Consider the following 26,461-nt stretch of genomic DNA (forward strand, 5'->3'; position numbering starts at 1 on the left):
TATTAACTTACATAAGCGACGGGCCAGCCACTGTGCTGAAGGCTTACCATGAATTAGATCACTGATACTCCCAAAGTTGCTATGATTGTATTGGTGTTTTGTGTCTCTGTTTTATGGGTAGATATGGCAGATGTTTATTAGGTAAAGGAAGTTTCTTTGACTCATGAATGAAGGAAGCAATTGAGCTTAGACGTTAAAACTAACTGGCTGGAATTTAGCACCTCTGCTCTTAGCATTGGGTGATAGGGATATTGGCTTTTCTAGGTAAAGACCATGCAAGGCTGTTTCTCTTTGCATTTGTTGTACTGTTTGTGATGTCTCAATAATAATTGAAAAGAAGGGACTTTTGGGTCACAGAGGCTTGACTGTTTATTCCTGTCCAACTCTTAGGAGCTAGCATTGGACAAGTTATTTATTTAGTTTCATCTTTCCTTTCTTTGTATCAAAAATAGAAGTGACAAATAAAATTAAATTAAATTAAAAAAAAAAAAAAATAGAAGTGACAGCCCCTTTCTTCATAGTCAGGAGAGTCCCATTACACAAGTATATGAAGGCCCAGCATTGACATCTGCCTATGGAAATCAGGCCATGAGTGGTGTTCCCGCTCCTTCTACTAATGGCAGCTGACAGTTTTTCATAAAGAATAAGGCAAAGTCCTCTCCTTGGTGAATATCACTAATTCTATTGCATTAAAATAAGATGCTTGACACATGCTAGGTCCATATAGAGTGAACATGAATTGACTACAGGCATATCGAATGTGTTCTGAAGCAGATAAACATTGCTATAAAGATAGAAAGACTTAACAAAAAGATAAATCAACACAACTAAAATTTAAATTTTTTCATTATAAAGTCAGCTTTTCAAAAGAAAAGACAAAAGAAAAGATTTCTAAAGTAGTAACAGCATCAGATGAGTGAACTTTCTTTCTCCACCTTTCCCTTTCATTTTTTTACATCTCTATGGATAGCCCTGGTTCCTTTGAATGCTTCCGTTTCTGGTTGAATTATGCTAATGTTCTCAGAGGGCCTTAATCCATGTGTAAAGATGTATTTTTAAATAGCTGTGCTTCACATATTTACCAGTATATTAGCTTCATTAACATTTTAAACTTGTTTTAGTGAGGCATAAATTTGTTGAAGCTTGATTTATGAGTATTGTGTAAAAATCAATCTTTCAACTCCTAAATCCCTAAAATTCTTGATTTGCTCATATTTTCTTTCTTGTGGATGGTGTTAAAACTATTAACAATTAGACAGTCAAAGTTTAATTTCTAATGAATTTGTTATCCACTTAATTCATTATGTTTCAATTAATGTAAGCAAATTAAAACTACATTTTCCTTTTGTACACACAGTGAGCACAAGTGAGTATTATAACCCAATTTTTGTTTTATTGCCAGCTAGAGCTATTATCAGGAGTTTACTGTGGACTTAGTTCTAACAATTAATTGTGTAACGGTAGCTGTCCTAGGAGTCAAATGATTAGGGGAAAAAACAAACAGAATTAAACTCAATTATTCAATATTCCAGTTATCCAATATTAGCATATGTTCCACACTGTCTTGCCCATTAAAAATTCCCTTTCTCTTCAATGATTCAGTCATGCGAACTAAATCTCTCCCTCCTTATTCACCAATAAACTTCATTTCCAATGTCATTAAAAATCCTTATATTGGTTTAGTGCACAGACCTTTTGATTCTCTAAGAAGAAATTCTTAAATATATTGATATCTGCCTTTGAGATTTTTTTTTACCTTAACAGCACTGTGACACTACTAAGTGACAGCTGATAGAGAAGGAGGTAAAAAGGGGGCATGTAGGCTTCTCTGAAGATGTCAGAGTCTAAAAATTTCTGTTATCATGGGTAACATGCTGTTGTTTGATTTAAAAATTCCTTTTACTATGGAAGGCAGTTTGAAGGTTACTCAAAAAAACTAAAGGAAGCCGGGCGCTGGTGGCTCACGCCTGTAATCCTAGCTACTCAGGAGGCTGAGATCTGAGGATCACGGTTCAAAGCCAGCCCAGGCAGGAGAGACCCTGAGACTCTGATCTCCAATAAACCACCAGAAAACCGGAAGTGGCACTGTAGCTCAAGTGGTAGAGCGCTCGCCTTGAGCTGAAGAGCTGAGGGACAGCGCCCAGGCCCAGAGTTCAAGCCCCACGGCCGACAACAAGAAACAAAAAACAAAAAAACTAAAGCAAAAACTATCCTATGATCCAGTGATATCACTCTTGGGCATTTATGCAAAAGATTAAGATAGAGTAAAGATCTTGGATATCCATGTTCATAGCTATACTATCCACTAGAATCAAGGTATGCTAACAGCGCAAAGGCCCTTTCATGGAGAAAGATTTAAAGAGAAACTTCTCTGAAGAGGAAAGAAGGATGGCCAATAGACACATGAAGAAATGCTCAACTTCCCTAGCCATAAAAGAAATGCAAATCAAAACAACATTGAGATATCACCTCACTCCAGTTAGAATGGCTATAATCAAGAACTCTAGTAACAACAGTTGCTGGAGGGGATGTGGACAGAAGGGAACTCTACTGCATTGTTGGTGGGAGTGTAAACTTGTTCAACCACTTTGGAAAGTAGTATGGAGGTTCCTCAAAAGACTACACATAGAGCTCCCCTATGACCCAGCAATCCCACTTTCGGGCATTTACCCAAATGTTCACAAACAAGACCACACTAAAGCTACCAGCACAACTATGTTTATTGCAGCCTTATTTACCATAGATAAGATATGGAACCAACCCAGATGCCCCTCAGTAGATGAATGGATCAAGAAAATGTGGTATATATACACAATGGAATTCTGTGCCTCCATTAGAAAGAATGACATTGCCCCATTTGTTAGGAAATGGAAAGGCTTGGAAAAAATTATATTAAGTGAAGTAAGCTAGGCCCAAAGAAACATAGGTCCCATGGTTTCCCTTATTTGCAATAACTAGTATATGTCTGAGTCAAGCAGAAAAGGTCAGATAAGGTGACATTAGGGAAATGAACCCTAAGATATGTATTCAAATGTTTTTTTTTCTTTCATGTGATTGTTTCTAACGCATTTATAAGATTATTTCTTTGTTGCTTTGTATGTCCCTCCCCCACAGTATAACCCCTGCTTTCACTGTATTTGATGTCGGTATAATTTGTGGAGAGGAAGGGGAGAAACAAATCGTTTAAATAGGGATACAGGTGGACCCATTGCAACAATGAGATGTACAAGTCGTTATGTGGAAAACGAACTTTACAACTTTCGTGAGGGGGGGAAAGGAGGATTGGGTGGGGAGGCCGGGGGTGGGGGAGGATGGGAAGGGATGGGAAGGGGAAACAAAGGCGGAGGCTACAATGCTTGATAAGAAATGTACTCATTATCTTGCCCATGTAATTGTAACTCCTCTGTACAGTATTTTCACAATTAAAAAAAGAAAATGTGTATATGTGTTTAGCTGTATTATGTATGTATGTGTATGTATGTATGTATGTGTATATACATTCATCCATCGGGAACAATACTTTTTTTCTTATTTGCCGGAAAATGATGAATCTGGAAAATAAATTGTTACGAAGTAAGTCAGGCTCAGAGAGACAAAGGGTGTGTGCTGTCTCTCCTATGTCAAACAGATATAAATTATACACATGTGTGAAAACATATGTGAAGTCATATACTTATATACACAAATTGACTAAAGTATGTTCTATGCAGGGAAGGATCCTTTGAACAACTTTTAATTTATTGACATGAAAAGCAGGAAGCTGAAACATATTTTGTCTGGAGGTAGGAGGGCAAGGGGAGTGAGAAAAATGGTGAGAGGAAAGGTGGACACAGTCATAATATTCAAGGTACATATGTGAAATTGGAACTGGGTAACTTGCGGTGATGGGTGGGGTTGGAAGGGATGGAGGAGGACAATGAGAGGGGTGACCTTGATCAAGATTCATTATTTTCACAAATTGACATTGAAGCCCCTTTGTATAACTACTTAAAGAAAACAGAAAAAAAAGAATTCAAAAAAAGAAAACAATTGTTTCAGTGCATCAGTATACATACAAGAAGAGCGTAGAAGATGATGTCAAGATAAACCAAATACAGAGCCAAGTGCTGATGGCTCACACCTGTAATCCTAGCTACTCAGGAGGCCGAGATCTGAGGATCATGGTGTAAAGCCATCCCAGGCAGTAAAGTCTATGAGACTCTTATCTCCAGTTAACCACCAGAAAACTGAAAGTGGCACTGTAGCTCAAGGTGGCAGAGCAATAACCTTGAGCAAAAGGACTCAGGGACAGCACCTGGGCCCCAAGTTCAAGTCCCAGAAGTTACAAATAATAATAATAGAAAACCAAATATTCCCTGTGAAGTCAGTTGTTCTTGAGGATAGTTCAGATTATTTTAGCAAATCTTTCCACAATTTCTCATTAGTATCTTTGAGAATATACAGCATTTTCCCCATCACACAATTCTGGGATGTTGTTACTACAGTTTTCATTGTTCTGTAGTTGTCAAAATTTCAGGTACAGTGAGCTTCTGAAATTTTCCCTCCACCACACTGACTTTGAGGAGTGGAGCTCAGAGTCAGACAACAGGACTTGGCCCGATTGTCAAATGTTGTTGCAGACAGTAATTTATCCTCCAGTTGGCTGTCTAGAATGCACATTCATAATCCTTACCAAATGAATGATGTTCAAACAAATGTGATTTCCTTAGTAGAACACTGGTCCACAAGGTATACTAGGACTCATTATTTCCTTTGAAGCAACCTACTAAGATTTAGAAGGCAGTTGTTTAGGTTTCCTGTTCTGAGTATATGGTTAATCAAGATAGAAAAAGACATAGGTGTTTAATAAATACTTTGTGGATAGACAGATGTAGATAGGAAAGTGAAGATTGAACAGAGAGTCTGATTGAGTCATAATATATGCATATATGCACATTAATTCCTAATCGATAATAGCTACCCGTAATAGCATTGTTGAAATTGTATTTAAGATACCTTACAAATGATAGCATTGTTTCTACAACTTCTTTTTGCCCTCGGAACCAGATGGATTAAAGTAATACTAAATCTCTCCTTATCAAAAACAAAACAAAGTTATGTGCAATTTATTGAGGAAATTCTTGACTTCAAGGCACTGATTTGAATTTTAAGTTGTGACAACATGGAAGGCAGAGATTGATTAGAAACTAGAAAATCTAGCCCATCAGCTAGTCCTTGAGAGCCACTATAGTAAAACTCAGAATTCTTGGTAGAAACATTGCAAAGCAAAGATCAGCTCTGTTTTGTTTGTTTGTTTATTGGAGCAGGCGGCTTGTTTTAAAACATGAGGATCCTAGACTGGCCTCTGTTTTATTGAAGGATTCTGCACAACTGAAACAGAGTAGCTTAATGAAACTGAATTTCCGGTCATGTTCACCTCCTGGACACCAACAAAAATGAGAACTTAATTTTAATTGCATGTTATCTATTAGTTTTTGAAGATAATAGGATTTCAATTTCTTGATTTAAACTTCATTATTTCCTTCAGGATAGAGTCTATTTTCACATTTCTCAAGCAAGCCTCTCAAACTGGCTTCTTTATTCCCTAGTTTTTATCCTAAAAGCTATGATTACAGCAATGAGGTAAACCTTAACAATCTCAATATCAACTCCAGAGCTATAATTTGTCTTGCACTTTAACAGATACATGTGTGTATGTATACCTCCAAATTATATTAATATGTATATTTTCTTTACACTGAAAGTTTCATCTTCATTGAACTTAGAAAACTATTCAAATTCTTCCAGACACCTATTTTATTTTGTGAATGAAAGTCATTGTAAAACCTATTCTCCATAAAAATCCTGAGAGCAAGTAGAGTATATGTCATATAAAATAAGGGTACAGGATGACCCATTGTAACAATGAGATGTACAAGACACTAGGTTGAAAATGAGCTTTACAATTTTGCAGGGGGGGAGGGAAGAGATGGGGGAGGGGGGAGGAAAGGGATGGTAGGGGAAAAACAAAGGAGGGGGTAACAATGCTTGATAGGAAATGGACTCATTACCTTGCTCATGTAACTGTAATCCCTCTGTACAGTATCTTTTCAATAAAAAATATATATATATAAAATTAAAAGAACAACTCATCAAAAAAATCAGGTGAGTAATTTTTTAAAAAATCAAATAGGGTTTATAGTGAATAAAGGAATTAAATTTACTATTTCCTGATAATAGGACACTCCGTTTCTCCAGAGAGTGTAATTACTTTTAATTTAAGAAAAAAAAAACCACAGAGATGCCTTTATTAGTTTTAAAGGTTTTTATGTTCATTAGGTAGATTAGAAAAGTTTTAAAAATGAAAGAGAAACATGAAAGAGAAAATGTCGTATTGACCTAATTGAACATCTTCAAATGCCAGCGAAGATTTGCTGATGCTTTTTAACACCTGTGTAATAATGTTGCCCTTTAAATGTAACTGGTTAAATTTTCAAAGCTGAGTCCTGGGATTTTTCCCATTTGATGTCCATTAATATCAACTGGAATCTGCAGCCAATTCCCTGTATAGCACTTTGAAATGTTACCCCTTAGTGCTAATGATAGTCTTCTAACAGTGCAGTTAGAAATAAATTATTTATCTGCTTAGTTCAAATTTCCTTTAGTCTCTTGGGTAAACTCAATAAGGTAGGGAGGGGGGGAGAATTCCAATATTTCTTTATTACTTCAAAGTAGCATGTATATAAAGAACCCATTAGCTTAGTTTGCATCGGGTAGTACATTATATGGAGATCGCTGTACATCTGTCTGAAGGTTGAAGTTGTAGATTTCTATAAAAACGCTGCTTTCCTTTAACTTTATTCTTCTTCAGGTTTCTTTGGAATGACTCTAAAGATATACATGTATACTTGCAGATAAATGTTCCCTAATTTCTCCCATCCACTAGGCCAGCTATTTTCAATGGTTAAGATAGAAAATTCTAAAATAATAAATCATTGGTAAATATTTTTGATACAATTGCAGAATCAAGATCTCATTTTCTAATTTCCCTTGACTTACAACTGTCCATTATAGAATTCTGAAGGGTCAGCATTAACCAGTCTCAACTAAGAAATACTTATATCCTACAAGAAGCTGTTTTTAGTCTATATCAGAGGAGCAAATAGACATTTCAACAAATATTGCACAGAAATTTAGTTTTATCTGAATTGCTGTCTGTGGAAAGGATAAAAAGAAAGCCATGTTAAACAAATAATAATTCCTTTGTAGAACATTTTTTTTCACCACAAAACCAAGAGGGAGGTGTGGAGATTACCATATAGCAGCCATCTGCCCTATAGATGCACCTTTCCTTGTTTTCAACAAATGAGAGCAAAGTAGTACATTGGTTGGAATTGATTACCTTGACTGACACATGATTATCTCCCATTCCTATAGCTTACATTAGGTTTATGTCTGTGCCCTACAGTCTATGAATTTGGGTGGATGTATAACAAAGTGCATTCACTACTAGTATATCACACATAATGCTTTCACATCTTTGGAAAATCATCTCTGCTCTGTCCACTCATCTATTCCTCCCCCTGGATGCCTGCTCCCTCTAAATTTTTCCTTTCTCCATAGTTTTGCATATTCCAGAATATCATCTACTCGTGGGACTCATACCATGTAGAACCTTTCAAATTAAAAGCCACTCACTTTAAGGAAAGGCCATTCTACTCCCTTGAAATCCTGCAATAAATCTGTACTGATAATCTGATGGTAGTGGAGGTGGTAGTGAGGGTACCACATGAGGCTGAACCAATTTCAGATTTATGTTTCTTGGGCATTGATTTAAGGCAATGTCAAATTCTTGCACAAGTAGAACTTGTCTTTAGTTCAGGAAAGGCCTTCAAAGGGAGTATTGACTTTTGACTGAACACTAGAAATATCTAATTCTATTCCTACTATAAAAGCATTAATGTAGCTAAGCCTGATGGGCATAGCCATAATCCCAGCTTTGGGGGATGGAGAGGTTAGAGGATCCTGAGTTCAAAGTTAATATGAACAAAGTTAGCATGACCCTGTCACAAAACCAAATTACAAATAAAAGGGCTGGGGGTATGCATGTTGGGGGCTAGAACTCTTGACTAACACTTGGTTCAATCTTTAGTATTGAAGCCAGTAAGTGAAAGCATTAATTTACACTGGGATGTGTAATCTTTAAGGCACCAAACTAGCTAGAGTACAGTGTGTTCATGTTTAAAATGACTTCAAAGTGCTCTCTTCATCCATGTAGTTTTCATGATTATTAGATGATAATATACTAATCTGGCTAATTGAAATATATGGGGATATATATAAGTGCATGTATATAGACAGAGTCTAAGTGCGGGAGCCCAGTAAATTCTCTTGGTTTCAAACTTTCTAATATATGAAACATGACATAAGGCTCACTATATTTCTCCCAACTATGGAAAATAAATGTACAAATTACTATGGAATCTGTAAGTTCTTCAGCACCATGCCTGTGTAGGGAGTATCTGTTTTTACGCCAGCTGCATTACACTTTGATCAGATATCATATAGTTGAATGTCTACTTATGTTCTGTATGAGATTGGTTGTTTTTGTTTCTAGAACCTGCTGTTCCTTGTCCTTTTTTTAATATAACAGATGCTTAAATGTTCCATACAATCTTTATACATTACTATATATCAAATTGTAATTTACATGTATGTGACATAAGATTTCTGAGGCTGCTATATCCATTTTCAGAGCACAACTTCGACAATAGCCTCAAAGTCCTTGAAATGAGTACTCATCCAACAACAAGGTAGTGTATATGAAAGAAAGGGCTCATACATTATATATGTGTATACATCTTAGAGATGGTGAAATGTGAAATTGGATCAATAAAACATAATCATTACATAATGGTAAATGTAGCCAGACACCAATGGCTCACATCTCTATTCCTAGCTATAGAAGCTAAGATCTAAGGCTCATGGTTCAAAGCCAACCTGGGAAGAAAAGTCCTCAAGACTCTTTATCTCCAATTAGTCAGTAAAAAGCAGGAAGTGGAGCTGTGGCTCAAGTGGTAGAACTCCAACTTTGAGTGAAGAAGCTAAATGAGTGCTCAGGGCCCCGAATGTGAACTAGCCCCAGTACCAGCACAAAAGCAAAACCATAATGGTAAATAGAAGTTGACATGCTTTGGTGGCTAATGGCCTACCTAATGATTTTATTTTCTATAGGGACAGCGATCAGACCTATTGCATTGCGAGCCGTGACTTCCATTGCCCGTGCTTTGCCTGGATTCCCTATTTTGGCCACCGGTGGAATTGACTCGGCGGAAAGTGGACTTCAGTTTCTCCACAGTGGAGCTTCAGTACTCCAGGTAATATTTATGTCTGCCATTTTATAAAGTTTGTCTTACAGTCATACTGTGGGGGGAAAATCTGTATTTTAGAGCCTCTAAGAGAAAGAAACAATTAGGGATCAGAGTGGCAAGCACCCCTTAAGCCCCTCTTCTGAGTCTAGACAAGCCAAAGGCTTATTTTCGGTCCCCCTCAAGACACACTCTTAAGCTGGATGCCGATGGCTCACGCCTGTAATCCTAGCTACTCAGGAAGCTGTGGTCTGAGGATCACGGCTCAAAGCCAGCCAGGGTAGGAAAGTCTGTGAGACTTCTATCTCCAATAAACCAGTAGAAAACCGGAAGTGGCGCTGTGGCTCAAGCGGTAGAGCACTAGCCTTGAGCTGAAGAGCGCAGGACAGCGCCCAGGCCCAGAGTTCAAAAGACATGCTCTTACTCATCTGTGTCTAAAATAAAGGTGACCAAATACCAAGAGCAAGCAGTATTACCGAATTAAAACAAATGCTTATGAAAATCTGAGTGAGGAAAATTTGCATTGAGGATAGTGAAATTGAAAATAAGGCCAATATATGACCTAAGACATGTCATAAGGAATTGAAGTTATTTCAGGCTTTAACGTGGACTTTCTGGCAGACACATGAGAAACCATTTGATTTGATATGTTTCAACATACAAATTTAAATTGTTAAGAAGCTTGTTGTACAAAGCTAAGGATTTTGCTGTTGTTTTCATAAAGGGGAATGTTGTGAAATGTACTCTCAATACCATCTGTATAAGTCATAAAAGTTAAGTAATATGTAATTTTAATTTTATCAATTGCATTTTATTGTTATTGACAGGGGCTCACTATTTACGCCAAATTATCCTCAAGCATGTGATGGCCTTGCCTCTGTCTCTCAAGTTCTGGAATTATAGATCTGCATCCCCATGCAGGGCCAAATTTTATTATGGATACAGTATTACAGCTTTTATAGTATTTCTCAGTTGTAGCCTACTGGTAGTGGCACATTTTAGAATAGATTATTTCTCTGAGGCACGAGGTCTACAAGTTTTGAGGTTTGATTGGGCCTAAGGATCAAATATTTTTTAGAATCAGTGGGTATATTATTCTATTAACAGGACTTCTCATTCCTTATTTATTGGCATTTAGTGTTGATGGTAATTAGAAATCCAAGTTGGATATGCTAATGTTCTCTGGCACATTGTGGTGCGAATTTCTTGTGTTTCTGATTTGACAATCCTAACTTACATTGTCTTATGAAATAAGCACTCATAAGTATCAAGATGGTAATGGAGGCACATGTCTTCCCAGGTGTGGGATAGACTTATTTTTCTCTGTACCCAGACTAAACACAACAAAATGGCTTATATATAAATCCAATATTAAAAAAAAAAAGACTGAAATGAGGGTAGAAGAAACACTGGATAGGGCCGTAAGACCTAAGACTATTTGTTGAGTGACATGTTTCCTTATGAAAGTATATGGTGAAATAATTATGCCAATTTTGGTTTCTACATGGGTATCTCTTAATGCAGACTCATAGAGTGCCTGAAACTAAGACAATGGGATCTATCACACTATTACTAAGTACATGCTAAATATAAATTTAATAAATTTTTTAAAAATAAAATGTGTCTGAAAGACTTTTCAATCAAAATTTTGAAGACAGTAAGAATGTCTACATGGCAAAAAGAGTAGATGTTTCTTTAATTCTGTTTTGGAATGGCCCAGAGACTTTTACAAAGCTTTATATAGTGTATTGTCTCCAATGTAGTTTGGTTAAAAATGTACAATTCCACACATAGGGTTTTACTGGTAGAAAATCACACATTATTTATAGATCCTATCATTAGCTTGAGTCAGACTAGAAAACATTGAGTCAGCTAGAAAATATTGTTAAGCAATTTTAGCTAAAGTGTGAAAAAAAATCAGCATGAAGATGTATTTTGAGTAGTCATTCCATTCCGTGAATTCTAAAAAACACTTGAATTTACAAATTTGGCCTGGCATTTCAATAGGGTGGAAATGTCTAATATTTCTATCACGCTTCCATTGTAACTGAATATTACCCTGCTCCTGGGTTACCATAGCCTTTCATTTTCTATACTTCTGGGCTACTGAATATTATTAGAGACATTCTAGTATCTCTGCCAAGTGGATTTACTCCAAATTCACAGTGTTTAATGTCAGCTGGGTTTTGGGTACAAGTCAGAATCTCTTGTTTGTTTGCTATAATTTCTTACCAAATTCTCTCTAGTAGTTAGTTTGGTCTTTTCCATTCATCTCAAATACCTAAACGTCTCCATTGTTGACCTCTTATTTTCTCCAGTTTCATCTGTTTGGGTTTCTTATTATCCAACTCAATCCCTTCTCTGGTTGTATGTTTATCAAACCTACTGCTCTAATTATTTCTATCCAGAAATAAAGCATAAAGTAATCAAATGTATTCTATATAAGAGAGGAGACAAATGCAATGTATATAAATGTCTAGATTATGATACTAATACAATGGAAGAGAAATAATGGTTACAGAAACAGTAGTACAAATTCATTTTTCTATTCTTCTTTTCCACCTACACTAGCTATTGTATACATACACTGTTGATAAGTTCATAATAGGGATAAAGATTTATATTCAAAGTAATCATTTCAGTTTCCATTTTAAATGAATTCATGTATTTGAAAATTAAGCCGAATGACTTAAGCAAAGTAACCATGTTTGAAAACTGAAAAGTTATTACAGTTTCATCAGTTGAACACAGGCGATCAACTGTCTCCTTTATGAATCAGAATTTATCACAGAATCACTCATCCATTCATTTATTTTTTTAATTTTTAATTTATTTATTGGGCTCCTACTATGTGCTTAGCATGCTAGAATGCTTTAAATAAAGCAGACAAAACCTCATGAGGCTTACATTCCAACAAGAGCAGAAAATATATAATTAATATTAATTAGAAACACATCTAATAGGTACTAAGATAATAAATGGTGTAGTGAGGGTCATATTTTATTGAAATGTCAATTAAAAAGTGAAAGTGGTAAATCCAGGCGCATTTTTCTTGACATAAACCTCATTTATAGCATCACTTGCTTTCATTTTTTTTCTTAATTTACCTGAAAAATCAAAACATACTATAAACAATCTTACAGTTGACATTCTGAAAGCCTTCCTTATTTGAGATTGCATTTTAATAGATGACTTTTTTTCGTTGAAGTCTTTTTACTCCTTCTAGGAATATATCATTTCTTAGTGGCCCTATTTATTTTTATTATCTTTTTCTATAACCTAGACAAGGATGCCAACATTTCAATGGTAGACTCCATCACTTTAACCCAGACATATTTGGTGAATGTTTTTTCCTATTCGTTTGAAAAATGCCATAGAAATTTTTATGAGAATGTCATTGAATCTGTAGATGTCTTTGAGTAGTATGGACAATTTAACAATATTAGTTGTTAAACCATAAAAACATGCTGTCTTCCTATTTGTATCTGTATTCTTCAATTTCTTTCATCAAGTTTCATAGTTGACCCTGCAGACATCTTTTGCCTACGTAGTCAAATTTATTCTAATGTTTTATAATATTATAATGAGCTTATTTTCTTTGTCTAATAGTTATAAAAGTGCTACTAATTTTTAGTTGATTTTGTATCCTGAAATTTTACTGAATTTGTTTTATGGTGGAAACTTTAGAGCTTTCTCTTTATATAAGACTATACCCATCTACAGAGATAATTTCTGATTTTGGATTTTATATCTTTTTCTCATCTTAGTGCTCTGGCTAGATATTCTAATAGTATGCTAAACAGAAATATAGAGTAGCTATCCTCATTCCAGATCTTGGAAGGAAAGCTTTCCATTTTTTACCATTAAGTATGATTGTCTTAATTGTGTTAATGTATAGTACCTCTGTATCTATGAGCAATTTTTATCATGAAATGATTAATTTGAGACTATTTCTTTGTATTTATTGAGATTTTTTTTTGTTTTCTGTCCTTTATTCTGTTTGTGTGATAGATCACACCTGTTGATTTGTATGGCTTGAAAAATCCTCACATCTAAGAGCTAAATCTCACTTGATCATGTGGTAGTCCTTTACAATGCTATAGAATTCAGTTCACCATTGAATTCAATTACTGTTAGAGATGTTCATTAAGGATATATAATTTCCTTTTCTTATAAAATTCTTGCATAGCTTTAATATCAGGATAATAATGGCTTCATCAAATAAGTATGAAATTTCCTTCAACTTTGGTAAAAATCAGTGAAGGATTACCATATATTCATTTAAAAATGTTTAGCAAATTCAGCAAGACATCATGTCATGAGTTATTGATTTTACAGAAAGTTATTTTTATTACTGACATAATTCCTTATTCTATTCTACTAATGTTGGGCTTTTATATTTTCTTTCCTTTTTTAGTTCCTTGAGATGTATTAGCTTGTTCTGAAATAGAAATACAAAATATCACAAAAGACTGAATTGCCAGAGGGATTCTGAGGGGCGAAAAGAAAAAAAAAGGTTGAAGCATCACAACTCCTGATTTAAAATTATATCACAAAATTTCTATAATTAAAAGAATATGTTGATGGCACAAGAACAGAAAACATAGAACAATGAAAGAGAACAGAGGGTTCAGAAATAAACTAAAGCTTTAGAATTAACAGTTCTAAATATAGCCCCCAAAGATTTAATAGGTAGAATGGTGAGATAATCAGCTAAAATTGAGTTCAAGTTCTAAATAACACCTAAAACAATACAACTCCTGGAAGAAAATATGGGGAAAATCTCCACATCAAAGGAAATGAACCGCAAATAGACAGCCTATAGAATGAATGAAAATATTTACCAACCATGTATCATTTAAGGGAACAATATAATAATATAATGCACTCTTAACATTCTTAACGTTTTTTTTAAAAGGAAGGAAAAGAGAAGGAAGGAGAATCAGATGAAAGAAAGAAGAAAAGAGAGAGTGAAAGAGAGAAAGAAAAGAGAGAGAAGGTTATAATGAAGGAAGGAGAAGGAAGGAATACAGCCTTATTAAAAATAATCAAAGAAGCTGGGTGCCGGTAGCTCACGCCTGTAATCCTAGCTACTCAGGAGGCTGAGATCTGAGGATCATGGTTCAAAGCCAGCCTGGGCAGGAAAGTCCGTGAGACTCTTATCTCCAATAATAATAATAATAATAACTCACTAGAAAACCAGAAGTGGCGCTGTGGCTCAAGCGGTAGAGCGCTCGCCTTGAGCTGAAGAGCACAGGGACAGCACCCAAGCCCAGAGTTCAAGTCCCATGACTGACCAAAAAAAAAAAAAAATCAAAGAATCTAAAAAGATATTTCTCCAAAGAAGACATAAATGTCCAATGAGTAGGTACACCAAAAGATGCTCAACATCACAAATTCTCAGGAAAACCCAAAACCCAAAATAAGATCCAAAAAGATCCAAAGCTATTATGATAGCTTTGATCAGCAAGTGTTTGAGCAGAATGCAGGGCAAGGGGAGATCTTGTGCCCTGTTAGTGGGAATGTCAGTTTCCCTTCTGTAAATGTTTCTGTTTTATGGAAAACTATATGGATATTGACTACTATATTCTGGGGAAAAATGCAAAAGAAATGAAATGGACACCTTGTACCTAGAGCTGCATTTTTTTTTCTTTTTTCTTTTTTACTGTGAAAATACTGTACAGAGGGGTTACAATTACATGGCCAAGATAATGAGTACATTTCTTATCAAGCATTGTAGCCTCCTCCTTTGTTTCCCCTTCCCATCCCATCCTCCCCCGACCCCTGCACCCAACCCTCCTCCCCTCCCCACCAAAGTTGTAAAGTTCATTTTTCGACATAATGATTTGTACTTCTCATTGTTGCAATGGGTCCACCTGTATCCCTATTTAAACAATTGGTTTTTTCCCTTCCCCTCCACAAATTATAACATCAAATACAGTAAAAGCAGAGGTTATACCGTGGGGGAGGGACATACAAAGCAACAAAGAAATAATCTTATAAGTGTGTTAGAAACAATCACATGAAAAAAAAAAACATTTGAATACACATCTTAAGGTTCATTTCCCTAACATCAACTTATCTGACCTTTTCTGCTTGACTCATACATATACTAGATATTGCAAATAAGGGAAACCATGGGACCTATGTTTCTTTGGGCCTGGCTTACTTCACTTAATATAATTTTTTTCCATGTCTTTCCATCTCCTAACAAATGGGGCAATGTCATTCTTTCTGATGGAGGCATAGAATTCTATTGTGTATATATATCACATTTTCTTGATCCATTCATCTACTGAGGGGCATCTGGGTTGGTTCCATATCTTAGCTTTGGTAAATAAGGCTGCAATAAACATAGTTGTGCTGGTAGCTTTAGTGTGGTCTTGTTTGTGAACATTTGGGTAAATGCCCAAAAGTGGGATGGCTGGGTCATAGGGGAGCTCTATGTGGAGTCTTTTGAGGAACCTCCACACTGCTTTCCAAAGTGGTTGAACAAGTTTACACTCCCACCAACAATGCAGTAGGGTTCCCTTCTGTCCACATCCCCTCCAGCATCTGTTGTTATTAGAGTTCTTGATTATAGCCATTCTAACTGGGGTGAGGTGGTCAGATCTGCATTTCTAGGTGTCTGAAGCATGATTCACAGCAGCCAAGAAAAGGAAACAACTTAAGTGACCATCAGCAGATGAAGGACAAAACTAATTTAATATGATTATACATTATGTAAAATACAATATTATTTAGCTTTGATTTAAAAACAGATCCTTCTATTTGAATGAATAGGGGGACATGACACAAGGAAAGGAAAATACTTGATGACTTTTTTATAATATGTGAAGTCTAAAAATGTAAAAGGTCAAACATTGAGATAAGTGGGAGGTGGGCGAGGAATGTGGGGAGCTGAAGTTCACAAGATACAATGCTACATTCATGTATAGCAAGTGAGTTTGAACTCTTAAGTATGAGATGAAAATTATAGTTCATATTAGTATATACTGGAAATTTCCTATGAGCATAAATTATAGGTGTTGTAGTACAATCATCATCATCATAACAACTCTAAAATAAAGAATATGTTAATGGTTATATCTATACCAAATCATGTTGTATATTAAATTCATAAATAACAAAACTGAGAGAACTGCTTTAATGAGTGCTGAATTGAAAAATCTAAAGGATCATCTAAAGTGAACTAAATACTACAGATCATTTCTCTTAAGACAATTTTTGAAGGAAAGTAACTATCACAAAGAAATCAAGTGCAATTTTCTGTGCTAGACGTAAGATTCAAAGCCAATAATGGACATATATGCCTGATAGGTGTTCTTATAATATTGTCAGTCAAACCAATTGACTTCTAATTTGTTTAAGTTATCTCCAGTGTCTTTAAATCCCTCCTTTTTCATCTTATTGACAGTCTTTTATTAGTTAGAATATGCAAATTAGAGCTATAAAGCAGACACAAACTACCAGTAAATTTCAGGTACTGAAATTTATAAATGCCTCCTTGTTAAATTACATTCACAAACTCTTTGTAAACTCTTGAGATCCTAAAATTGTTTCAGGACTACAGTAGATGAATAAATTTGCCCGTTATTATCAATTAGTTGTTTGTGAAAAGAATAGTAAATAATATCAGGAATTCTCCTCTTTAGTCATTTAAAGGAAGAGCTTTACTAAATGGAAATGGATACTTCCCTAATTAATTTTTGTTGTGCTATTCTAGGGCTTAAACTCAGGACCTGGGCACTCTCCCTAAGCCTTTTACTTTTGTGTGTGTGTGTGTGTGTGTGTGTGAAAATACCATACAGAGGGGTTACATGGGCAAGATAATGAGTGCATTTCTTATCAAGCATTGTTGCCTCCTCCTTTGTTTCCCCTTCCCATCCCCCCAAAGTTGTAAAGTTCATTTTTCGACATAATGATTTGTACATCTCATTGTTGCAATGAGTCCACCCGTATCCCTATTTAAATGATCTGTTTTTTCCCTTCCCCTCCACAAATTATACCAGCACCAAATACAGTGAAAGTTATACCGTGGGGAAGGAGCATACAAAGCAACAAAGAAATCATCTTATAAATATGTTAGAAACAATTGCATGAAAGCAAAAACATTTGAATACTTACCTTGGGGTTCATTTCACCTAACATCAACTTATCTGACCTTTTCTGCTTGTCTCAGACATTTACTAGTTATTGCAAGTAAGGAAAACCGTGGGACCTATGTTTCTTTGGCCTGGCTTACTTTTTCTTCAAGGCTATAGTGCTCTATGACTTGAGCCACAGCTCTGCTTTCTGCATTTTGGGTGGTTAATTGGAGATGGGAATATCACAATGCTCCTGCCCAGGCTGGCTTTGAACCACGATCCTCAGAGTTCAGCCTACTGAATAGATATGATTGCAGATGTGATCCACTGGCACCCAGCATAATTATTTTTTAACTGCAATTTTAGTTGTTATTTCCAGACCTTATTATCTAATGATTCCTGTATTTCCTTTCTCTAGTTTATTTTTTTTAAGATCTCAAATTATTTTTATTTTTTTTATTGTGGACATACTGTACAGAGGGGTTACAATTACATGGGCAAGATAATGAGTACATTTCTTATCAAGCATTGTAGCCTCCTCCTTTGTTTACCCTTCACATCCCTTCCCAGCCTCCTCCCCCACCCCCACCCAATCCTCACCCCCCCCCAAAGTTGTAAAGTTCGTTTTCGACATGACAACTTGTACTTCTCATTGTTGCAACGGGTCCACTTGTTTTTCCCCTTCTCCTCCACAAATTATACCGACTTCAAATATAGTGAAAGCAGGGGTTATACTGCAGGGGAGGGACATACAAAACAACAAGGATAATCTTATAAATGAATTAGAAACAATCACATGAAAGAAAAAAAACATTTAAATACATATCTAAGGGTTCATTTTCCTAACATCAACTTATCTGACCTTTTCTGCTTGACTCATACATATACTAGATATTGCAAATAAGGGAAACCATGGGACCTATGTTTCTTTGGGCTTGGCTTACTTCATTTAATATAATTTTTTCCAAGCCTTTCCATTTCCTAACAAATGGGGCAATGTCATTCTTTCTGATAGAAGCATAGAATTCCATTGTGTATATATACCACATTTTCTTGATCCATTCATTTAACAAGACCACACTAAAGCTACCAGCACAACTATGTTTATTGCAGCCTTATTTACCATAGCTAAGATATGGAACCAACCCAGATGCCCCTCAGTAGATGAATGGATCCTTTCTCTAGTTTAATCCTAGTCAACAATTTCTGCTGAAATACTAGTTAAGCATTTGTATGGAGGCTAAATCCAACCTGTCAGTTGATTTTTAGTAATAGATCTCATCAGAAAATGTTCATCCATCTACATTATATAGAGTTAGAGATAGTAAGACCTATGTTACTTCTTTTACATGAACTATGGATTTGCATCATTTAATTAATGACAAAGCCCTTAGAGTTCTAGCTCTTCAAACTTTTGATGAACTCACAATGTCAAAAATTGTAAGAAGGAAGAGGGGGGACCAAGATGGCGACGGGGCAGTAGGGAAACGCCACAGCTCTCTCCAACCAAAAAGAGAGTTCGAGTTCCAACGCTTAATCTCCCCAAGAGACCAATAACAACAAAAAGATGAACACTCAGAGAAAAACCAGAGGTGGAAAATAACAAAAAAAGAAAGAGAGGAAAAGAAGAAATTCAGAACAGAGAAGAGCGAAGACCCCTCCCCCAACCTTTACTGGCCGCGCGGCAGTGCGCCAAGCCACCGGCCAGCCGGCCTGGCGGGGGCTGCCGGAGCCACAGAGACACAGGGGGCTGCTTGCAGATCACCAGGTACCGGATTGCAGAACAACGGATCGCCAGGAACAGAGAAACCTACCAGCCGGGAGTCTCCACGAGGATCCCACCCCCACCCCTCACTCTCCACCGGAGCGGAGAGGCTCCATCCCGCCAAAGCCGTCCGGCACCAGCAGCGCGACAAAGGGACCTGTAGGCAGACCACCCGCCCAATCGCAATCGCAACTACCCGGTGGGGGGGCTGCCCAATCCAGCCCTGCAACCACCCCAACTGAACTCGGATTGCAACAACAACTGACGACCTATAGGGTGAGTACCCCACAGGGGACAGTGAATCCATCAAGGGAGACCAGAGCTGGAGGGAATCCCCAGACACTGACCTAGACTCCCTACCCCAACACCCGGACCACAGGACCCACTAAAACTGGGAACTGTTCGAGAACTCCACCAGCCGGTGGAGCACACTCTGCTGGCCAGGCCAGAGCAAGAGCGCCCCTGGAAGGGAGCTTAAATGCCCAAGCCAGGAATAGCGCCCCTGGGTCAAGACTACCAACAGTAGAAGAAATTTGAACTGTGTCCTCCAGGCTGCATAACCTAGGTGGTATACACATTAGCACAGGCCTAACGAGCGCGCTCCAGGCTGGGGCCGGAACCAGGCCTGGGGACCGGCGCCTGAACAAAGCAAAAAGGGTCAGAAGTGGGGCTGTGGCTCAAATGGTAGGGTGCCAGCCTTGAGCTGAAGAGCTGAGGGACAGCACCCAAACCTAGAGTTCAAGCCCACAACCAGCCCAAAACAAACAAACAAAAACACATCAGGAGCCCATAGCAGACTCCAGTATTTGGGAGAGTGCATCCAGAGCATCTGATCTTCCCAAGAGCACCCGCAGGAGCAAACACAAGCAGTCTAGGCTGCTCAACCCTTCCAAAGGCGGGAATTGCCAGCAATCTCAGCAGAGAGCTGAGAATCCTAAGTAAGTCAGAATAGCAGCTGGAAATAGGCTCCCAACAGAATCCAGATCAGGCACAGACTCTCTCTACCAATACAGAATCAGCAACCAAGCAAAGACAGACACACCAAAACAAGATTGAAGAGCAGTCTCCTGAACCCTCATGCCAAAATCACAGAGAAAAATCACAAGGTTTACCACTACCCAGGACAGCAAGCTCACCTCAAAAGCCAGCAGCCACGCAGGGGAGAGCCCCAGTGGGAGCAAAGCAGGAATGGAAGACAAAAGCTACATCCAAGGGTTGCTGGAGGCAATGACTCAAGAAATAAAGCGAGAAATGGATCAGAAAGTGAAAGAGCACAAGGATGAACTATCAAAAGATATACAGGATATCAAACAAAAGTTGGATGCAAAAATAGAAGCTGCACAAACCTCAGTAAGAAGTGAGATAAACGCCAAATTAGAGGTAATACATACTGATCTCACCTCATTGAGAGGTGAGATCAGTACTCTGAGAACCAACATTGAATCCATAAAGGGATCCATTTCCTCCATGCAAACCACAATAGAAGCCACGGTCAACAGAGTGAATGAAATGGAAGGTAGAGTGTCAGATACAGAAGACAGAATACACCAACTGGACCAAAAAGTGACAGATATGGAAAAAGCACTCAAATTAAACCAAAGGGAAATTCAAGAGCAAGCAGATAATGCTAAAAAATTTAACCTTCGCATAATCGGAGTGGATGAAGGTGAGGAATTCCAGAGCAAGGGAATGCAACACCTATTTAACAAGATAATCAGTGAAAATTTTCCCCACCTCAAAAACGACCATCTTAACTACATCACAAAAGCTTATCGAACACCCAACAAGCAAGATACCAGGAGAAACACTTCTAGACACATTATAGTAAAAATGATGGATCTGAATAATAAGGAAACAATCCTGCATGCAGCAAAAATGAAGAAGGAGCTATACTACAACGGGAAAAAAATTAGAATCACTGCAGATCTCTCCACACAAACAATGAATGCAAGAAAAGCCTGGGAAAGCACCATACGAGCCCTGAGAGCCAATAACTGCCAACCCAGACTGATATACCCGGCAAAGCTAGCATTCACATTTGATGGAGAACTGAAAACTTTTAATAGCAAAGAAAAACTAAATGAATACATAAACATTAAGCCAGCATTACAAAGAATTCTAAGAGGGGGGACACAACCTGAAGAAAGCAACCAGGAACTGGGACCTGCCCCAAACAGGCATTACTCAAAGTCTAACTGAGCAAGCACAGGAGGAAAGGAAAGAAGAAAAACTTAGGAAAACGGAATGGCAGGGACAACAATGCATCTCTCTATACTTTCTCTTAATATAAATGGGCTGAATTCGCCAATTAAAAGAAAACGAACTGAGGACTGGATCAGAAAACAAGACCCATCCATCTGTTGCCTTCAGGAGACCCACCTCTCAGCCAAACATACAAACAAACTCAGAGTGAAGGGTTGGAAAAGGATCTACCAATCAAATGCCCCCAGTAAGAAAGCAGGTGTAGCTATCCTGATATCTGACAAAATAAACTTTTCATTAAAATCAGTACAGAAAGACAAGGACGGACACTATATATTAATAAAGGGAACAATCCAAGAGGAGGATATAACCATCATCAACTTATATGCCCCAAATATCGGTGCACCCAGATATGTTAAACAAATGCTCTCAAATTTACAGAATAAAATAGATCCCAATACGATAATACTAGGAGACTTTAACACGCCACTCTCACCAAAGGACAGGTCTACCAACCAGAGGATTGGCAAAGAAGCTACCGAATTAAGTGAGGCCATACTTCAAGCGGAATTAACTGACATCTACCGAGTATTTCACCCTAAAACAACACAGTACACATTCTTCTCAGCAGCTCATGGAACTTTCTCCAAAATAGACCATATCATAGTTCATGCAAGGAACTTAAGCAAATACAAAGGGATCGACATAATCCCCTGTATCCTATCTGACCACAGTGGAATCAAGCTAGCTCTCAATAACAAAGCATACCACAGAAATTTCTCTAATACATGGAAATTGAACAGCACACTCTTTAACAAGGCCTGGGTAACAGAAGAGATCAGAGAAGAAATAAAGCATTTCCTACAACTCAATGAAAATGAAAACACCTCACAAAGAAACTTGTGAGAAACAGCAAAAGCAGTCCTGAGGGGCAAATTTATTGCCCTCAGTGCCCACATCAAGAGAATGGAGACAGACCAAGTAAATAATCTCATGTTGCAACCAAAACAGCTAGAAAAACAAGAAAAAATGGGACCTAAAGCTACTAGACGAAGCCAGATAACCAAATTGAGAGCAGAGATTAACCAATTAGAAAATCAGAAAACCATAACCAAAATAAACCAAACAAAAAGCTGGTTCTTTGAAAAAAATAAACAAAATTGATGGCCTGTTGGCAAGATTAATTAAAAAAAGAAGAGAGGAAACCCATATTAATAGGATTAGGGATGCCACGGGAAACATCACAACACGTACCCAAGATATCCAAACAATTCTAACAGACTACTTTCAAAAGCTATACTCTCTAAAGGAAGAAAATCTGGCGGAAATGGATGCATTTTTAGAGAAATACAAGTTACCCAAACTGAGCAAAGAAGAAGTTAACCAATTAAATAAGCCAATATCCTATAATGAGATACAGGAAGCTATCAAAAGTCTTCCAACAAAAAAAAGCCCAGGACCATATGGATTCACAGCAGAATTCTATAAGACCTTTAAAGAAGAACTAATACCCATACTCCTCAAGCTCTTCAGAGAAACAGAGAAGGAGGGAGCTATCCCAAACTCATTTTACGAAGCCAATATCACACTCATCCCCAAACCAGGCAAAGACTCAACCAAAAAGGAGAATTACAGGCCAATTTCCTTGATGAACACAGATGCAAAGATCCTTAACAAGATTCTAGCTAACAGAATCCAGAAACACATAAAAAAAATAATACACTATGATCAGGTAGGCTTCATCCCAGAGACACAGGGATGGTTTAACATACGTAAGTCAATAAATGTAATCCAGCATATCAACAGAGCCAAGGTCAAGAATCACATGATTATCGCCACAGATGCAGAAAAGGCCTTTGATAAAATTCAACATTCATTCATGCTAAAAGCTCTGGAGAAAATAGGAATAGAAGGAACATTTCTAAAAACAATAAAAGCCATTTATGACAGACCAATAGCCAATATTATACTTAATGGGGAAAAGCTACAACCAATCCTCCTAAAAACAGGAACAAGGCAAGGATGCCCACTGTCTCCACTCCTCTTCAACATAGTCCTAGAACCCTTAGCCAGGGCAATAAGGCAAGAAAAAGACATTAAAGGGATCCGCATAGGGAAAGAAGAAGTGAAACTATCCCTTTTTGCAGACGACATGATACTATACCTCCACGATCCCAAAAACTCCATCCCCAAACTTTTAGAAATCATAAGTCACTTCGGCAAAATAGCAGGATACAAAATAAACCCACAAAAATCAGTTGCCTTCCTATACACTGATAACGTACAGGAAGAGAGGGAAATAAAGGGAGCAACCCCATTCACAATAACCTCCCCAAAAATAAAATATTTAGGAATTAACCTAACCAAAGATGTAAAAGAACTATTTAATGAGAACTATAAAAAGTTAAAGAAAGAAATTGCAGAAGACACTAGGAAATGGAAAGACCTCCCATGCTCCTGGATAGGCCGACTTAATATAGTAAAGATGGTGATACTTCCAAAACTAATATACAAATTCAATGCAATTCCTATTAAAATCCCAATGACGTACATCACTGAAATACAGAAAACAGTCCAAAAATTTATATGGAACAACAAAAGACCTAGAATAGCCAAAACAATTCTAGGGGATAAAGACAATATGGGAGGGCTATCCATGCCAAACTTCAAACTCTACTACAGAGCTATAATCACAAAGACAGCATGGTACTGGCACAAAAACAGACCCGAAGACCAATGGAACAGAATAGAAGATCCAGATATAAATCCACAGGCCTACAGCCAGCTGATATTCGACAAAGGAGCCAAAGACATACAATGGAAGAAACACAGCCTCTTCAACCGCTGGTGCTGGGAAAACTGGGCAGCCACATGCAGAAAACTAAAAGTGGACCCCAGCCTATCACCATGCACCAACATCAACTCAAAATGGATTAAAGACCTTAACATTAAACCTGAATCTCTGAAACTACTGCAGGACAGAGTAGGAGAGACACTTGAACTAATAGGCACAGGAAGGAACTTCCTGAACAGAGTCCCAGGGTCACAACAAGTTGGAGAGAGACTCAACAAATGGGACTACCTTAAAATAAAAAGCTTCTGCACAGCTAAATCTATCGCAACTAAGCTAGAAAGACAACCAACTAATTGGGAAAAAATATTTACCAGCAATATATCAGACAAGGGGTTAACATCCTGTATATACAGGGAACTCAAGAAACTAATCCCTCCCAAACCTAACAAACCAATTACTAAATGGGCAAGGGAACTAAAGAGGGACTTCTCAAATGAAGAAATAAAAATGGCAAAGAAACACATGAGGAAATGTTCATCATCCCTGGTGGTGAAGGAAATGCAAATAAAGACAACCCTGAGATACCACCTTACCCCAGTCAGAATGTCCCACATCCACAAATCAGCCAACGACAAATGCTGGAGGGGATGTGGAGAAAGAGGAACCCTATTACACTGCTGGTGGGAATGTACACTTATACAACCACTTTGGAAAGCAGTCTGGAGGGTCCTTAGAAAGCTAAAGATTGACCTCCCTTACGACCCAGTCATACCACTTCTAGGCATCTACCCTGAACAACAGGAACCAATATACAAGGACACGTGCACCTCCATGTTTATTGCAGCACTGTTCGCAATAGCTAGGATATGGAAACAACCTAGATGCCCCACCACAGATGAATGGATCCAAAAATTGTGGTATCTATACACAATGGAATATTATGCAGCCATTAGAAATGACAAAATAATGGCATTTGCAGGGAAATGGATGGATCTAGAAGGAATCATGTTGAGCGAGGTAAGCCAAGAACGAAGAAACAAACGGTACATGGTCTCCCTGATAAGTGGATGCTAAATCCAAAAGGTTAGGTGATACGACAAAACTAACAGGACTTAAGAAACAAAGAACTCCCGCTCATCTGGTTGAACCACTACTAAATATCCCCATGCTGCTGATCACAAATATGGTATATAACGTGAACCCTGTTATATATTACAGACTGTGGTAGACAATTTGCTCCAGGGAAGTTAGAATGAACTTGTGACTTTGAAATTATGTAATCATTTAATCACAATCAAAAAAAAAAAAAAGAACCTGGGGAAGGGAGGGAGGGAGGGGATGGTAGGGGGAAAACAATGGAGGGGGTAACAATGTTCAAGAGGAAGTGTACTCATTACCTCACTCATGTAACTGTAACCCTCTGTATAGTAGCTTTACAATAAAAAAATAAATAAATAAATAAATAAAAAATTGTAAGAAGCCATGAGATCATGTATATATACTTAACCTTTATTAAGATTATATGGGTTATTTTTGATTTTTTTCTTTTTTGGTATGGGCTTTTTTTTAACTGAAGATAATAGAAAGTCCTGCAAACACAACTGGAAAAGCTCAATGGGTCTTTGCTATAGAGTGTCAAGGTCACGTGACAGTCATTCACTGGACTCCAACAACCAAATCAGATTTTCACAGTAATCACAGCCACTTTCATGGAATGGAATCTTTGAAATATGACCAGAGAAATGGATTTTTTTAAGTTAGAGGAAAGAGGCATTATTGGAGCAGCAAGTGGCTCTGTTTCTATCCAAGGACAGCTGAGTTACCATCATTATCTTAGTGATAATGAATATGAAGACTTCAGGGCTCTAACTTTATTGATGGCTAGGAGGTAAAAATTTTAGACACTGTACTCTAAATGTTTTCTTGGGTAGATGGAAAAGATTTATTCAACGATTTCTTATTTTTACTTCCATCTCTTTTCACTTGAAAGCCAGAATATGATATACCAAAAAGAGCTGGTTATGTTCAAAAGGATTTTTAAAGGGCATCAGAACTGTTTCACATAACTAGTAAAAGGAGACATTTTTCTTTCCATTATGCAATTTCTTATTTCCTCACGCTAATGAGTATTTAATTTAGAATTTCAAGAGCAATTTGCAAGTGGTTATTTTAAAAAATAGAAACTATAGTATTGCAATAACATATAAGAAAAAATATGGTCTTGGTATCATTTCAATGAAATTCTAATTACTATGTTAATTATTAC

General features: G+C 37.3%; 1 protein-coding gene across 1 annotated transcript in view; it reads left to right on the plus strand.

Moving 5' to 3' along the window:
• Dpyd (dihydropyrimidine dehydrogenase) overlaps positions 1–26,461 on the plus strand; it is a 715,003-nt gene that overhangs the window by 558,283 nt on the left and 130,259 nt on the right. The window contains exon 19 of the mRNA XM_042677821.1: positions 9,214–9,356. Within this exon, the coding sequence (XP_042533755.1) occupies positions 9,214–9,356 (143 nt within the window). The remainder of the gene's footprint in view (positions 1–9,213; positions 9,357–26,461) is intronic.

Source organism: Dipodomys spectabilis, unplaced genomic scaffold, assembly GCF_019054845.1.
Source record: "Dipodomys spectabilis isolate Male_0828 unplaced genomic scaffold, ASM1905484v1 ptg000002l, whole genome shotgun sequence".
NCBI classification, from domain to species: Eukaryota; Metazoa; Chordata; class Mammalia; order Rodentia; family Heteromyidae; genus Dipodomys; species Dipodomys spectabilis.